General features: G+C 40.7%; 1 protein-coding gene across 7 annotated transcripts in view; it reads left to right on the top strand.

Annotated features, from left to right (window-relative positions):
• Positions 1–16,499, top strand: part of KITLG (KIT ligand) — an 86,909-nt gene that overhangs the window by 20,517 nt on the left and 49,893 nt on the right. For 4 of the 7 annotated variants that reach the window (XM_043561982.1, XM_043561980.1, XM_043561984.1 and 1 more), the window contains exon 2: positions 15,318–15,431. In XM_043561982.1, the coding sequence (XP_043417917.1) occupies positions 15,318–15,431 (114 nt within the window). Of the gene's footprint in view, positions 1–5,641; positions 5,939–15,317; positions 15,432–16,499 lie in introns of those variants that run through there. The other 3 variants (XM_043561979.1, XM_043561978.1, XM_043561983.1) reach the window with 2 other exon arrangements.

The raw sequence follows: 16,499 nt of genomic DNA, 5'->3' as shown, positions 1-16,499 counted from the left end.
GCACCGTGTGCAACGCACACATAAGGAGCCTGTGCTGTGAGTGAGGAGCAGCTCCAGGTGCTGGAGGTAAGAGTGAAGAGCAAGAACAATAGACTTCTCATCTTCACACCATCGACATGCTTGTCAGTAGGGACAGATGATAAGTAAACTAACTGGGTAAGCAGGAGAACTTTCTGATGAAAAGTGATTCCGTGGAAATAAAACTGTGATAGGTTTGGAGCTGCTGAAGACAGGTCACCTTGGGAAGGTTTCTCTGAGCAGGTGGTATTTGAACTGAATCCTGAGTGACGAGAAGGACTTGCCTTTGCAGAGCCCAAGAGGAGAAAGCTCACAGCAACGAGTGCAAAGGGCTAATGGCAGGAATACATTTCAGGTGTTTCCAGAACAAAAAGGAGGCCGGTGGGGGTGTGGTGAGTATGGTGGGGAGAGAGGGCATGCTAAGATGGGAACATGGAGGTAGGCAAGTTTATGTTAAATAGAGCCTTTTAGGCCTTGGTCAGCAGCTCACATGTTGTTGTAAATGGAACAGAAAGGTATGCAGAGATTCGAAGCAAGCAGTGAGTACTGTCGTGTATTCCCAAAGGGCCACACTGTTGTAAGTAGCAAGTGTGAAAGTAGAGAAGGCTATTTAGAGGCCTTTGAAGGCTTCTGGGCAAGCGTGGAGCCTCTACTGTAGCCGTACAAGATGAGACGGAGAGAAGTGAATGTTGCAAGATTTATTTTGCTGGTAGAACTAACAGGGCGTAAGAGACTGGATATGGAAATAGGGGAAGAATCAAGGATGGTGCCCAGAGCTTTGGCTTGAAGTTTGGAAATAACATTATCCGGGATGCTTGTTCTAAGTGTCGTTGTTAACAATGGTAACTTTTACAGGGGTGTGCCTCCTGTCCAGTACCGTACCAAGTGCTTTGCATATTAGGCCTCAACAGGCCTGGAAAGTAGGTTCTATTAGGCCCATGGTACAGGTAAGAAGACTAAAGCACAGAAAGATAAACTTCCCATAGGCCACAAGGCAGGTCAGTGGCAGACTGGGGATTCAAAGTTGGGCAGTCTGATTTTAAAATTTATTTATAGAGTGGGGAAGGGGCACTTTATATTTGTTTATTTATAGAGAGGGAGAGACACCAAGCAGGCTCCATGCTCAGTGGAGAGACTGATGCGGGGCTTGCCCCCATGACATGAGATCAAGACCTGAGCCGAAGTCAAGGCTCGGACACCCACTTAACTGAGCCACGTAGGTGCCCCTTGGTAGTCTGAATCACTGTCCCCCAGGCCCTACTCCACACTGCTTCTCTGTGCATGAGTACACACATTCTGTTTTCGAAAGTGGTCTTGAATTTATTTATTGCTGAAGCTCAAGCTGACTTTTGAAACTCTGCTGTTTAGGTTAACATTCACCCATGGCCCAAACAGTTCAGCCTCACTTTTACACCAGGTCAAGATGGCCTACCTGCTTTGGGAGAGCTGATCCAAATCCAAACCCAGGGCAGTTTCACAAACTCTTTATCATCTTCCTGTGCTGATCTTTAATCTACAGGGAAGCAGAACATAAATGGAATGTGAAATTCACTATTAGTACAACTGTTAGTTTTGAATTCAGCATCTAAAGGAGTAGTAATAATGATAAAATACCTATAGCATTGGCAGTCATGTCATGATCTGTTCCAGGCCTCTTGTCGGTGCTTTACATAATACTGTCTTAATTAATCTTTTCAAAAATCTAAAGAAATGCTATTCCCTCCCCGCCCCATGAGAAAACTGAGGCTCAGAGAAGTTACATAATTGGTTCAAAGTTATAGCATGTCAGTGACAGAATCAGGATTTGAATCCATGTCTTACTTTGCTGATGTTCTTCTGTTCTAAACATTATCTCCTGCATCAACAATGAACTTGCTGATGAAGTGTACTGTTACCAAAGGAACATGTCCCGGGCATGTCAGAGATGGATGCTTTGCTGTGCTTTAGGTGGTAGAATTACATTAACATTCTCCGGGGTTGACCATCAAAAATTTCTCTCTCTTTTTTTTTTTTTTTTTCTTAAATTGTAACGTGATCCTTATCTTAGTTTCAATTTTTAAACATTAATGGAAAATTCCTACAGAAAGTTTAGACTAACCTTTATAAGAAGTGCTTAATAACTTGGGTTCTGTTTCTCCAAGTATTGCTTAGGGGTTAGTTGCAGATGGGATAAACCGTTCCAGCTAAACAGAGTGGGGGATATAATGAAATGTATTTGATGGCTTATAAAACCACTGGAAGGGCTAGAAGAGGAGTCTGAGCTTCCGGAATACTCTGGTTGCCTGGAACCCAGTTAAATCCACCACTGTCTGTAAAACTGTTACAGCTAATGCAGGAAGCTCTTACTGCTACTGATGGCAGGGAGTTTCTGTCCGCATTACCACCCAAGGGAGCAAAATGCATGCCCAACACCCAGCTTCTTTTCTCAAGAATTTCCTTCCCACATCAGTCTTGCAGAGTTGTGCCTGATTGCCAGAACCTAAGTCACATCTGCAATTGTAGCTGACTACAAAGGAATGGAAGTTTTGCAGCCACCACAGTGTAGGAGAATATGCTAGGAGAGAGATGGAGTAGGAATTGAAAGAGCCAATCCGTAGTATCCTCGACGCTCACTACTCCTACACTGTTCATTACATTTAGCTTTCCTTTTTTCAAGTTGCTCTAAATCCAGAACATCTAATATGTAGCCCTTGAACCAAATGTAACCTCATTTACCTTTTTAGACCTTTTTGTTTTCTGTAATGATATAGCACCCATGAGCTAGTACAGCCTAAAATAGCATGTCTCAGATTTTAAAGAATACCTAAAAATCACATGGAGGGCTTGTTATAAGTGCACATCTTTGTGATGCACCCTCAGAAATTTTGATTCTGTATGATGCTTAGGAATCTGAAATCTTCATAAACACCCCGGATGATTACATTTTCTTCTAAAGGTAAGACAACCAATTCCCCGCGCCCCCCCCCCCCCCCCCCCGAAACGCTGTTTCCGGTTAGGGCACCTTCAGTGAAAGCAGGGAACATTTGAACAGTTTATTCAACTCAACCAAAGCAGTTGGTGTATCTAGCACACGTTGCATAATCAGGAATGCTTATGCCGTGACCTTTGCAAACTGGGCTTATCATCTGATGTGATGGAGAAAATGATCAAGATTGTGAGTGTTCTTTGAGTTTATGCCTTTAACTCCCACTGGTTTTGATGCTGTTGGAAGCAGTTAAAGCATAGTATAAAGATTTGGTTTATTTTAATGTGGTAAAAAAAAAAAAAAAAGCCCAGGTGAGAAGACCTTCAGAGATTTTCTGAGCTGCTTCCTCAGATTAAGTTCTTAAAAATTAAAAGATTAAAAGTCCCTTAGAGACCCAACTTGTAAGACTCCTGGTAGCTGATCTGACAAGACATCTGAGCCCATTTAATTGCAACCATAGGACAAAACAAAACACAAGAAGTTCTATAGGGGAGTCATTCAGTCCAAATTCAGCACATGGGATCAGAGAGCAGCTGGAATCTGCATTCATTTTCCATCTCTCAGTTGTTGGGAGTGCAGAAGATTTTACAAGTTTTCAAAAATTGCAGAGCTTTTGATTTACATGCGATCCCACTTTCAGAAGTGAGTCACATAGTTGAGAGAGTATAAATTACAATTTGCGTTTTTGTAGCTGTTTGTTGGAAAGCTACGACACTGGGAGTGCATATTGTGGTTTAATTTTAAGAGCAGCTAATTGACATAATGGTGAACAAGGTCCTTTGCCTGTGGAGTGTTTGAAGGTGAATATCTGAATTTCAAAACTGCCCTAAATTTTTTTTTCTATGTTCCTATACTTTTGCCAATTTGGGGGTCTGTCTCTTATTTCTTTGAAAATGTATACTTACATCAAAAAAAAAAAAAAAATCTGGCAACAAATACGTACATCTAGGTTCAACATTAAACTAGCACCTAGCAATTTTCTAGCATAGTTTGGTTTGTTACATATCATCCTCATAAAATTGATTAGACTTAGTCATCAACCAGCATTTCCCTAAAATACGGCAGATTATACTGCTTGGGGGAATTCTTTCCTTCTGTTTTTATATAACTGCTGTATTTATGAATAGCTAATGACTTACATTACCATTGTTTCTAATGACGTAATGTCTACTGCTGGCACAAATGCTTCTGCCTTGTACATGTCTATTCCAAAATAGTAATAGCAAAATTTGAACACCTAGGCCCTAGATTCTAGCCTGAGGTAGAAGTTCTTTGCAGGGATTTCCACAGTGGCCAAGCCTCGCAGCTCACCTGGCTGTCATGGACCACAGGGGGAGTTGTTCCCAGGCACAGACCCTTTAAGAAAGAAGAAAGCTTAGTGCATCATTACAGCTCCACTCTTTCCAACCTGTCTTTGCTTCTACCCAGACTAAAGTGAACTCTCTAGCCTTTCCAGATTACCTGTTCTCCTTCCTTTTCAAGCTGTTGTAGTATATCGCCTTGAAATTTCCCCCTGGCTCATTTATCACTGTGGTTTGATTCCTGGTTGTGTCACTCCGTGGAAACTATCCTTAGCAGCGTCAACCCCATTAGGTATTTTTCAGCAACCATCAGGTTGACCTCTTTCAGTGCCTGTTTTATTGCTCACACTTGCCCTCTTGTGCTTTCTTTTTACAGTGATTGCAGATCCCACAATCAACAGACTTGCCTCTCGTGCTCCGCTTCTCATTCTCTCCTCTCCTATGCAGACAGTTCTTCTCCCCCTTAGAGGGGTTATCCCCCAAGGTTTTCGGTGATAACTTCCAATAATCTCCAGCTACCACTTCTCCTACATATCCTGGCTCAGTGAATAGCTCTACTTTTTACCCCGTCACCTAAACTGGAACTGGAGGTCATTTGTGACTCCTCCTCCTTTTATCCCACACACTTTCTGCCCATCACCCAAGTCCCATTCAACTTCATATCCTCTTGAACTAGTCCATTTCCATTTCTCTTCACTCCCACTGCGTCTGTCCTAGTTGATGACTTCAGTGACCTCCACAAGCCCCAGTCTATCCTTCATTCTGATGCCTGATAAGCCTTTCTAAAATCAGATCTTGATCCTCCCCTGCTCTAAGATAAAGAGCTCCCCATGTCTCTAAGATAAAATCCACACCAGTTAGCAAAATTGGGAGGACCTCTGCCTATCTCTCTAGCTTCCTCTGTTTTATTATTTATTCCTTGAAATTCATTTTCCAGTCATGTCATCAATGTGAAGTTCCATGAAAATGCCCTGTTTTCTCAATTCTATGGGCACTTCCTACTTCCTCTGCCAGGTGTCTTCACCCCTGCTTTCTTTGATCTGGCTACCTGCTCTTCACCCCCGAAGAAGGGGTCATCTCCCAGGAGCTATCTCTGAGCCTCTCCTTCAGTTCCCCCAAAGTCAGGTTTAGCTGTCCCTCCTGGGCCAAAGAAGACATCTGCTGTGTCTTTATCTTACATACCTATCCGGTACGCCATACGTTTTTTTAAATGTTTATTTATTTTTGAAAGAGAACACAAGAGGGAGAGGGGCAGAGAGAAAGGGAGACGCAGAATGTGAAGCAGGCTCCAGGCTCTGAGCTGTCAGCACAGAGCCCATCGCGGGGCTCGAACTCCAGAACCATGAGATCGTGACCTGAGCCAAAGCCAGACGCTTAACCAACTGAACCACCCAGGCACTCCCATACATGTTTGTTAAATGAATAGGTAGCTCTTAGAAGTCTGAAAGCACTTAATTTTGTTTTTATCAGAAGGAACAACTTATCACTTTGGTTTTTTTTCCCCTCCCTCTAGCTATGCAATTTTTTAAAAACCTACAGTGAAGTGTAACTTGATTTACCTGTACTACTTGTTTACCCAGCCTAGTAATAATTTGATATGGTGGCTTCAATCAAAAACTGATTCAGCTAAATGGACCTATACGCCATCCACAGCGTAGGTATTTTCGAAAAAATTGAATAGTTCATTAAATATAAATGAAATCAGTTTTATTATGTGACTAGCCCAGGATTTTCCTTCCTAGTATAGTGTAGATACTGGTTTAAACCCAGCTCAGGGGTTTACTAGCAGAGTGGCCATAAACAAGTTACTTAATCCCACTGAAGCATGTTTTACTAACCTGTAAAATCTGATTGGTGGGAAGGTTATATGTAATATTTGCAAACTGTTCCTCCTGTGTGTGGCCCTTAGTAGAAGTCTATACATGTGAGTCATTTCCTCTTTAAATAGCATTTACCTTTAGAGTAAGGACTATCAATAGTGACTTTTCTCATTTTTTCCCATATATTGAATCCACTGAAATTCTTAAATTCCCTGTTTACATTAAAGCCATTGTCTTTTCATATTAAAAAATTCATTTCTAGGTGGTTCAGTTTTTGTTAGTAGAGCATATTAACATGTTTTAGCGATCACCAATACTTTAGGATCTTTTTTAGTGTTTTTTTAATTTTGAGAGACTGCAAGCGGTGAAGGGGCAAAGAGACGGGAACAGGGGACCGGAAATGGGCTCTGTGCTTGACAGCAGCTAGCCCATGTGGGGCTTGAACTCCCAGAACTATGAGATCATGACTTGAGCCGAGGTCAGACACTCAACCGACTGAGCCACCCACGTGTCCCTAGAGTATTTTTATTTCACTTCTTCACAAAAGCATCTGCATGGAGAGATATGGAAGTAGATCTTTACAAGATTCTAGTGCACCAATCTGGACTTGAAGCTGGCTTGAGTTTCACTTAGCTACCCTGTTAACATCTGCTTTCCTGAGAGGCTTGTGCTAAGTGTTTACTTTGCCCCTTGAGCTTACTGGATGATCACTAGAGAAGAATTTGTGTAGGATGATTCGGTATTTTCTCTAGAATGTTTAGTGGTATATTACTTAAAGATTAGAAATCAAGGGGCACCTGGGTGGCTCAGTCGGTTAAGTGTCCAACTTCAGCTCAGGTCTTGATCTCATAGTTCGTGAGTTCAAGCCCCACGTCGGCTCTGTGCTGACAGCTGGGAGCCTGGAGTCCGCATCAGATTTTGTGTCTCCCTCTCTCTCTGCCCCTCCCCTACTCATGCTCTGTCTCTCAAAAATATACATGAAAAAAAATTTTTTTTTAATCTGAAAGAAGAAGTCCTGTAGAATTAAATGGTTATTCACCAAACCAGAATCTGTTGGTAGTTTACATTACGATTATTTTTGAAGGATATGGTTCATATGACCTCAAAAGACCTGAACTCAGGACTAATTACTATACCTGTATCTTGGTAACTTGCTTTCCTGGCTCTGGGTAGCTAAGCCAGTTGGCTTGTTTCCAAAGCACATTTGGGCTACAAGGGAACTGCCTGCTTCGCTAGCTGGCATTCCAGATTAAAGAGAAGATGAATGTTGTTTTTGGCAGCAGCTGGTGTTTTGTTCGGGGCAGACCCAATACCACTTTGTAGGTCTGTGCACAAAGAAAACGAGTTACGCAGACACCGCACTACCTTTTTGACTTTGAGAAGTCTGTAACGTGGGCCCTGGCAACACTTATTTTAAAATCGCTTCTCAAGTTCATAGAAAAGTTTGCGGGATTTTTTTTTTTTCTTTAAGTTTAGAAGCTAGGAATCTTCTGATTTCTCAAACAGCATATGTTCCCCTGATGTTCTTGGGCTGCAATCATGTTAGTTTCTACCAAAGGAAAGAAGTTTGCAAAGCGACTTCTGTGTCATAACACATGTTCAGATCAAGTAAATAGTTTGCTTTAGGGGGATTTCGCAGCTCCTTTTCCTGGCATGTGGCTTTTTATTGTAAGGAAGGTTCTTATGTTCAGGAAGAATTAACGAGCAGATGAATGTCCCACTGGGATCTACTGAGACTGGTTCTCAACAAAAATGAGACATCGGTCTCAGGTCTTCAGGGTCTTTGGCCTCTTCCTGTAACTTTCCCCCTCTTCTTCAAAGGATCTTTTCAGTATGATCTGCCACTATAAAAACTCCCCAGAAAAAGATCTGCTTTTATTATGAAGTATGAATGTTAATTCCCTATATTTCCCTCTACCAGAACTATTTCTATTGTATGGCTTAGTTCTAACAGTACATACAGATTTCTCATTTTTTTTTAAATCATGTAAATAATTTCAAGGCAACTATTAGCAATGAAAGGGTTATTGGAATTCTGCGGGATGTGGGGAGTATGTGGGGGACACTTTTGACGCATGCCTCCAAATAAAAAAATCTAGAACTGCCAACAATAAGATTAGTTTAATGTGTCTGTGCAATGAAAGGTTATCATGAAATGAGAGGTTATCACATAATGAGCGTGACCTAGAGAGAAAAGTTGTAGGATGCTAAAACAAAGTAGCCAAAGAAAAAATGTCGTACGCAGAAGCAGAGAATGTTACAGGAAAAACAAAACAAAAAACAAAACAAAAAACCAGTGAGATGACTGCCCAAAGTGAAAAGATACATTTTAGAGCAGAAGTCACAAACACAGGGACATTTTGCTTCAGCATTCTATCTCCAATAGGGTGTGTGTGTGTGCGTGCACGCCCCCACATTTAGGTACCCCTGTACCTTTGTTAGGGTTTCCAGAAATTAGAGAAAGAGGAAGAGTGTGAAACCGAAGATGGGGAAATACCTCACTTAATTGGAAGTGCAGCGTTAACTGGAGCTACTCTCAACACAGTTGAGAACTAAGAAATACATTGAAGGGGCACCTGGGTGGCGCAGTCGGTTAAGCGTCCGACTTCAGCCAGGTCATGATCTTGCGGTCCGTGAGTTCGAGCCCCGCGTCAGGCTCTGGGCTGACGGCTCAGAGCCTGGAGCCTGTTTCCGATTCTGTGTCTCCCTCTCTCTCTGCCCCTCCCCCGTTCATGCTCTGTCTCTCTCTGTCCCAAAAATAAATAAATGTTGAAAAAAAAAATTTAAAAAAAAAATACATTGAAAAACGCATGTGAAACCAGTACTGGTGTCAAAATATCCATACCAAAGGTCCTATTCTTTGTTCATGAAAGATTGACTATGTAAAGTCCTTTCCCTGAGTGTTCAGTTTGAAGCCCTTCTTTCCCTGGTTTCCTTGACTATCTAAAACCTACAAACCGCACAGCAAATAATTGCACAGCACCTGTAGTTGGAAAAGTTTTTATTTGATCCCCTCACCATCGCTCCATGAAGTGCGTGAGGCAAAAATTATTGTCCTCTTATACACTACAGACATTTGGAAGAATTAACTGGCTTACTTGAGGTCACACGGTAAAGGAGTTGAGAGGTTTTCTGGATTCATGTTCTGTTCTCTGCCATCACACCACCAGTTTTCAAAAGCATGTGTTTGTGTGTGTGTGTGTGTGTGTGTGTGTGTGTGTGTGTTTTCTCTCTCTCTTACCCTTGGAAACCTTTGTTTAAACAAAATCTTACCCAGAAGCATGAACAAATAAAGCAGGAAAAAAGCTGAGCTGCTTTGCTTAAAGCAGGGGTTGGGGGCCCAGAATACTGACAGAGGCAGTTTATTTTCCTTACCAGAAAAGCTTGGGCATTGCAACACTATACCATTCATGCATTGATTCATTCAAAAAGTGAGTTTCTTAAGCTCTGATTTTTTTTTTTCTGTTGCTGCTATAACAAATTATCACAAACTTAGCCACTTAAAACTATACAAACTTATTATGTCACAGTTCTGTAGATTCAGAAATCCAAACTTGGTGGACTTACTGAGCTAAAATCAAGGTGTCAGGGCCACCATGTTCCTTCCTGAAGGTTCTGAGGTCGACTTTGTTCCTTGCTCTTTCAGCTTCTAGAAGCCACTGGTATTCTTTGACTCCTGGCCCATTTCCAGAAATGGCAAGTAAAGTCCTTACCATGTCACATCTTCTGCCTCTTCCTTTATTGCGGTTCTCTCACCAGAGCTGGAAAACTTTCTTAGTTTGTGAGGAGCTGTAGCACTCTCTTGGACCCAGAAGATACGGCGTAGGCTCTCCATCTCAAGGTTCCTAGTTTAAACACATCTGTAAAGTCCATTCTGCCATACAAAGCAAAAAATTCACAAGCTCCAAGAATTAGGGCATGGCCATCTTTTTGCCAGAGTTCTGACTACCATAGGCACCCACTGTGGTCCATGTGTTGTGTTTTGCCATTGAGACTGCAGGAGGCTAGAAACAGGCATACTAGCAGTAAACTATGTTGCAAGTAATGACCTGACAGACTGGGAGAAGCTGGTAAACTGGGAAGCCAGCCGACAAAAACTAAAATAACATTTTAAAAATAGTCATTCAGTCAAATACAGTAATTTGGAGCTACTTAGGCAAAGGTCGTCACAACTGCATACCTGGAATGTTTTTTCCCCTCACCTTTATTGAGGTATAACTGACAAAAATCGTATATATTTAAGGTGTACAATGTGATGGCTTTGATATAAGCATACATCATGAAATGACAGCAAACTATCCCCTCATAGTTTGCCTTTACAACATAGTATTAACTACAGTCCCCTTACTGTACATTAGATCCGCAGAATTTACTCATTTTATAACTGGAAAGTTTGTATCCTTTGATCTAGATATCCCCCAGTCTCTGATAACCACCACTCTGTTTTACTCTGTTACCATTATTATTTTCTTTCTTAGATTCTGCATGTAAGTGAGATCATATCATATTTGTCTATGTCTGGCTTATTTCACTTAGTCTCTCTTTTATTTGATGAACCTGAATCATCAAAAAAAAGTAAAGCTTAGTACTTCTTCCCACCGTTTAAGAAGTCAAGGAAGTGCGTGTACTATCTGTTAGAAAAATGTCTGTATTCTCTATAGAATAATACTGAAAAATTACTTTTCCATACAAAGAAATAGGCTTTGCATTTCAGCGCTCTCATGAGAACACTGATGAGGGACATTTCTCTATGATTTCTTCTCTATTGTAATGTCTAGTTTTGCCAGAGTGAACTGTTGAATTTAACAAAAGGTGACTATTCCTTACTACTCGCTAAGTATATACAAAGTTAAATTACAACGTAAGTTTATTTAACAGCTTTAAAATAAAGTGCTTCAAGAAATACAAGTTTGTCAGAGATGTGTGAATGTATTAACAGATTTAATTTTAGCCCTGACCAAATAGGCTTTTGCTCATTTTATAGGAATCTATCTTCACTGGTATTTGTATATAACTGATGCAAAAAAAAATATTTTGACGCTGCCTTGGTGACATTATTTTGCAATTGTTATAGAAGTCTGTATTAGTATATTTTTAAAAACTAATAGAACATATTAAAAATTATGGTAATCTGAAAAACATAGAGTATTCAACTGACATGGATTATGGAACATGCTTGTCTTGATATGCTCAATATTTTAAAAATTATGACCGTTTTAGAACTGTGCTATTTGGAACTCTCACCAATGATGTGACAGCTTTGTGGGAGTAGTGTGACAGTATTGGGTGGTGAAGAGCACGGGATTTAGAATTGTGGACAGACCTGGGTTTTTACCACTTAGAAGTCACCAAATCTCTCTGTAGCTCAATTTCTCCATCATTAGAATTAGAATATATGAAACTTGAAGTTTGTTTATGACCAGATATACAAAATGCTTGGCACACATAGAGGGTAGCTGTCATTCACCGTATTGTTGAAAAATCACCCACATCTGCATCACATTTTCGGACATTCTGTCTGATAGCACTGGTAAACTGTATGTACTCTTACGTAAGGCCAGCCCCTGTGCTTGATGCCTAGATCTCCCCGCTTCTTGCCTTCTCAAGAACATTGCTCCAGCAATTAGTTGCCTCTCTTCTGACCTACGTCGCCCAGTTGCACCTTCCTGCTGGATCAGCCCCAGGGGCATACACACTTCCCAGTGCTCCTACCAACTTGCAGAGAAAACTCTCCCCTCCCTCAAGTCCTTGCCAATTACTACCCCACTTGTTTTTATTTATTCGTTTGCTTATTGGCTCCCCTTTGAAGGACAGCTCTTTAAAAGAGCTGTCTACATTCACTGTTTCTAATTACTCCCTCATGTTCTTTGAAACCCACACCCCACTGGCTTTTTCCTGCACCTGCCTCAGTAAAACCGTTTTTGATAATGTCACCAGTGACCTGAACTCTGCCAAATCCAGTGGTCAGTGCTCAGTTCTCATCTTACTTGACCTGTTATGAGTATTTGACGTAGTTCGACCTCATTCTCCTTAACCTAACTTTTCTTTTTTTAAACTCGGCTTCCTCCTACTCCTTTGGCTTCTCCCTGAGATTCTTTTGTGCTTTCTAAATCTTCTGCCAGACCTTTTACAGTTAGAGCACTGTAGGACCCAGTCCTTTGTTCTTTTTTTTTCCATTTGTACTTATTCCCTGGATGGACTCAGCCACTCTTTGCTTAAAATTCCATTTATACATCAGAGGCTGTCATTTATGTATCTAGCCCAAACTTACCTCCTAAACCCAGATTTAAATATCATGACCTGGTATCATCAGTAAGATATCTCAAAGACATTTCAAACTTCACACGCTCAAAATTCAACTCCTAATCTGACCTCCAGACCTTCCCCACCATCAGCCTTCCCACTTCAGTTGATGGTAGTACCATCTTTTCATTTGCTCAAGCCAGAAACCTTGGAGTCACCTTTGACTCTTTCAAATCACACCCCAGCTATCAGGAAATCTTATTGGCTGAGCCCGCAGGAGACATCCAGAATCAAACCAATTCTGGTCAGTGCATTGCTACAGCTCTTTCTTGCTTGGGTGATAACAATAGCCCTTAAGTGGTCTGTTTCTTCTACCTATTGCTACCCTAAAGTTTGTTCTCACCACAGTGAAGTGATTTTTTTTAATGACTTTTTTTTCTTTCTTTGAACAGTTTGAGGTTCACAGCAAATTGAGAGGAAAGTACAGAGATTTCCCATATGCTCCCTGCCCCTACACATGCACAGAGTGGTATGTTTATTACAACTGATAAACCTGCATTGACACCTCTTAATCATCCAGAGTCCATAGTTCATGTTAGGGTTCAGTCTTAATGTTGCATTCTGTGAGTTTGGACAAATGTACAGTGGCCAATATCTACCATTATAGTGTCATACGGAGTATTTCCACTACCCTAAAAATCCTGTGTTCCACCTATTCATCCCTCCCCCTACAATCTCTGGCAACCGCTGATCCTTTTACTGTTTCCATAGTTTTGCCTTTTCCAGAACGTCCTAATAGCTGGAATCATACAGTATGTAGGTAGCCTCTTTGGATTGGCTTCCTTCATTTAATAATATAAATTTAAGTTTCCTCTATGTTTTTTCATGGCTGGATAGCTCATTTCTTTTTAATGATTAATGATTGATATTAATATTTTAATAAAAATATACCATTGTCTGATATGCCACAGTTTATCCACCTGCTGAAGAACATCCTGGTTGCTTTCAGGAAATCATTTGCACAATTTAGTCTTCATTTCAATCCAAGGGAGACAGTGCTATGAACAGAATGACCCCTCAGTGTTCAAAGTAGCCTTAACCAAACTTAAACAGGATTACTGCTAGAATAGGTCATGATGCTAAAACAATGAAAAGGCTTAGGTTTTGTTTACAAGCCACTCTTATCTATGTAGGTAGCGTTGTACTCTCAGAAATTTTGTAAATGCTGATGTTCACTTGGTCCAGTGTGACACCTAGTTAGTGTGCAGATATTAGTTGAAAATAATCCAGTGTTTTTAAAAAGTACCTGGCGGGGCGCCTAGGTGGCGCAGTTGGTTAAGCGTCCGACTTCAGCCAGGTCACGATCTCGCGGTCCGTGAGTTCGAGCCCCGCGTCGGGCTCTGGGCTGATGGCTCAGAGCCTGGAGCTTGTTTCCGATTCTGTGTCTCCCTCTCTCTCTGCCCCTCCCCCATTCATGCTTTGTCTCTCTGTGTCCCAAAAATAAATAAATGTTGGAAAAAAAAATTAAAAAAAAAATAATAAAAAATAAAAAGTACCTGGCTAGCTACATAAATAGGAAAGGTTTCTAGTCATGTGCACATGGACTTTGTGTAATTGTAAGATGCCATAGACAAATGTTAACTCCTAAAAGATTACCATCACATTTTAAAATGTCTTCAGATATCCATGCCTTTGCTCATGCTGTTTATTTTTCCTGGAATGCGTGTCCCTTCTTTGTCCACTCTTGCAAGCTCCTCCTTGTCCTCCAAAAGCCAGCCAGAGTCCCATTTTTTTTTTCTGGCTTTTCTTGGCACTGTCTTCCTGCCAAGGGGTTCTCCTCCTTTAAGGTTAATTGATTAATTGCTTCCTTCTTTGTGTTCTCAAAGCATTTGTCATAGAGTGTGTGTGTTCTTTATGCACCTGCCTCTGAGTTTCAAGGGCATCTTCATCACCTTTGTTTCTCTAGTGACTGGCACAGTCCCTGTTTCATAATATGTGCTCAATAAATTGGATTTGAATTTGAAGCATTGGACAGTTTTTACTTTGGTCACTGATCCATCCAGCCAATATTTACATAAAGAGCTCTTAATGTGCAAGGTGCTGTGTTGTGTGTTATAAGGATAAAAAAAATAAAAAAATAAAAGAGAATCGGGTGCCCAGGTTCTTAAAAACCTAGAATCTAGTGTAGTAAGAAAAAATAAGTCCTGCATAAAAGTAACTACAAAACATGGTGGGATTTTCAAGGAGAAGTGTGTGTGAGCACACGTGTGTGTGTGTGTGTGTGTGTGTGTGTGTGTGTGTGTGCATGAGAGAGAGAGAGAGATCGATCGATCATGCTAGGGTTCAGGAATGTCTTCCTCTTCACTAAGGAAATGTTTTTCCTTATTAAGTGGTTTAAAAGCTGTGATTAAAAATGATGATTCTTTTGATGTCTCTTAAATGAGGTTAAATTCTGTCCCAGATCTAAAAATACATCTCTCTCCCTCACTTGGAGTACTATCATATACTATCGGATTTAAAGCACTGCTCAGGGGTTGCTGCTACTTGCCAAGCAGTCTACACTTAAAGTATAGAAAGCCTTTTTTGGTGCCTTAAGGTATGAATTTCATACATTCCTAGTTTAAAAAAGAAAACACCTTTAGTGGTAGATCCTTTATAAGTTGCTACATGTTCATTCCTAATTGCCACTAGGAAATTGGCCTTAGAAAGCTTTTGACAAGAGTTAACAATAATGTCATTGAAATGAAAATCCAAACCACATTTTAACAGACAATTTTTTAAAAATTTGGTTAGCATATTTTGAACACTCAGCATTTAAGTTATATTTAAGGCAGTAGTTTTTTGTTTGTTTTTTTCTTTTTTTTTTTTTAATAAAGATTGTCCTTTCCACCTTAAAGTATAAGATGCAATCGTTTGAGTGATTACAGTTTTTCACTGGTCATCACCAGCAGTTTTTCTGTTTTCATCTAGACTTGGATTGTCACTTGCATTTATCTTCAGCTGCTCCTATTTAACCCTCTGGTCAAAACTAAAGGGCTCTGCAGGAACCGTGTGACTGATGATGTGAAAGACGTTACAAAATTGGTAAGTAAGGAATGCTTTCGATAGCTGTGAATTTTTGTTTCTTGTGGTTTTTGAAAAAGACTTCATTTTTTTCCTGTCCCAAGTTAGTATTTTTCTAAGACAAGGAGAGAAATCCTGGAGTTATTCTGAAGGGCTTCTAGAGGGCAGGTAGGGAGATATTTAAGGTCATGGAGAATCTGTGGGTAAAATTGGTACATCACTGCGGTGACTTTGTTTCTTTGCTCATTTTTTCATCTCCATCACAGGCAGTGAAGGACACCGAAGAGTTCTCTTTGTGCTGATGTGGCAGCACCAGCTTGGTGCTGGGTTCCACAGTGTGTCTTATCCCCCTCCACATGCCTTCCTACTATTCTCTAACAAGCCTAACAAAAAAGATCTGAGATGGCCATTCTCCCCTTTCCAACAACACAAAGACCCTGTCACATGTGGGTGGGTGGGTGACCCGTGTGAGAACATAGCTGGAGGAGTGGTTTGTTACCCAAATGTTGAACGACTTCTCTCCCACATTTGCCACATTGGAACTCTTCTCTCAGCAAAAGCAATCTTACACCAGTGCCCCTTGGTCACTGCCAGTTTCATGCCACCATTCTCTTAAAATGCACACCACAGAGAGGGAAATAATACAGCATCTGGAATGGATTCTTCCCAACTCTCCTGATGTGTGTGTGTGTGTGGGGGGGGGGTGTTTGTGTGCCCACTTGAGCGGCAGTATGTGATTTCAGCATGAACAAACTTTGAGAAGCGTTTTTCACAAATTCCTGGTTCAAAATAGCCAAGTGGCATTCTGTTACTTGAAAACTGTCTAGAGAACAGAGATGATACGAGAATAAGGAAGAGATAAGGGTTGTGATATGGAGAAAAGAAAGTGCTATTTGTTGAGATACTTTCCTACTCTTTATATACGTTTCCTGGTTTATATTTTATTTGGGGTTCATAGCCAAACTTCAAAAAAAAAGTTTAATACTAGGGTCACAGTCTTTCTGGCTTAGGCTCAATGCAGAATTAATAACACACACACACACGCAATTTATGTGGATTCCTTAGAAAGATGCCCTGGGGTCCAGGCTT

The sequence above is a fragment of the Prionailurus bengalensis genome, chromosome B4 (genome assembly GCF_016509475.1).
Source record: "Prionailurus bengalensis isolate Pbe53 chromosome B4, Fcat_Pben_1.1_paternal_pri, whole genome shotgun sequence".
Lineage (NCBI taxonomy): Eukaryota > Metazoa > Chordata > Mammalia > Carnivora > Felidae > Prionailurus > Prionailurus bengalensis.
The sequence above is the reverse complement of the archived record's forward strand: the minus strand, read 5'-3'. Positions and strand labels throughout refer to the sequence as shown.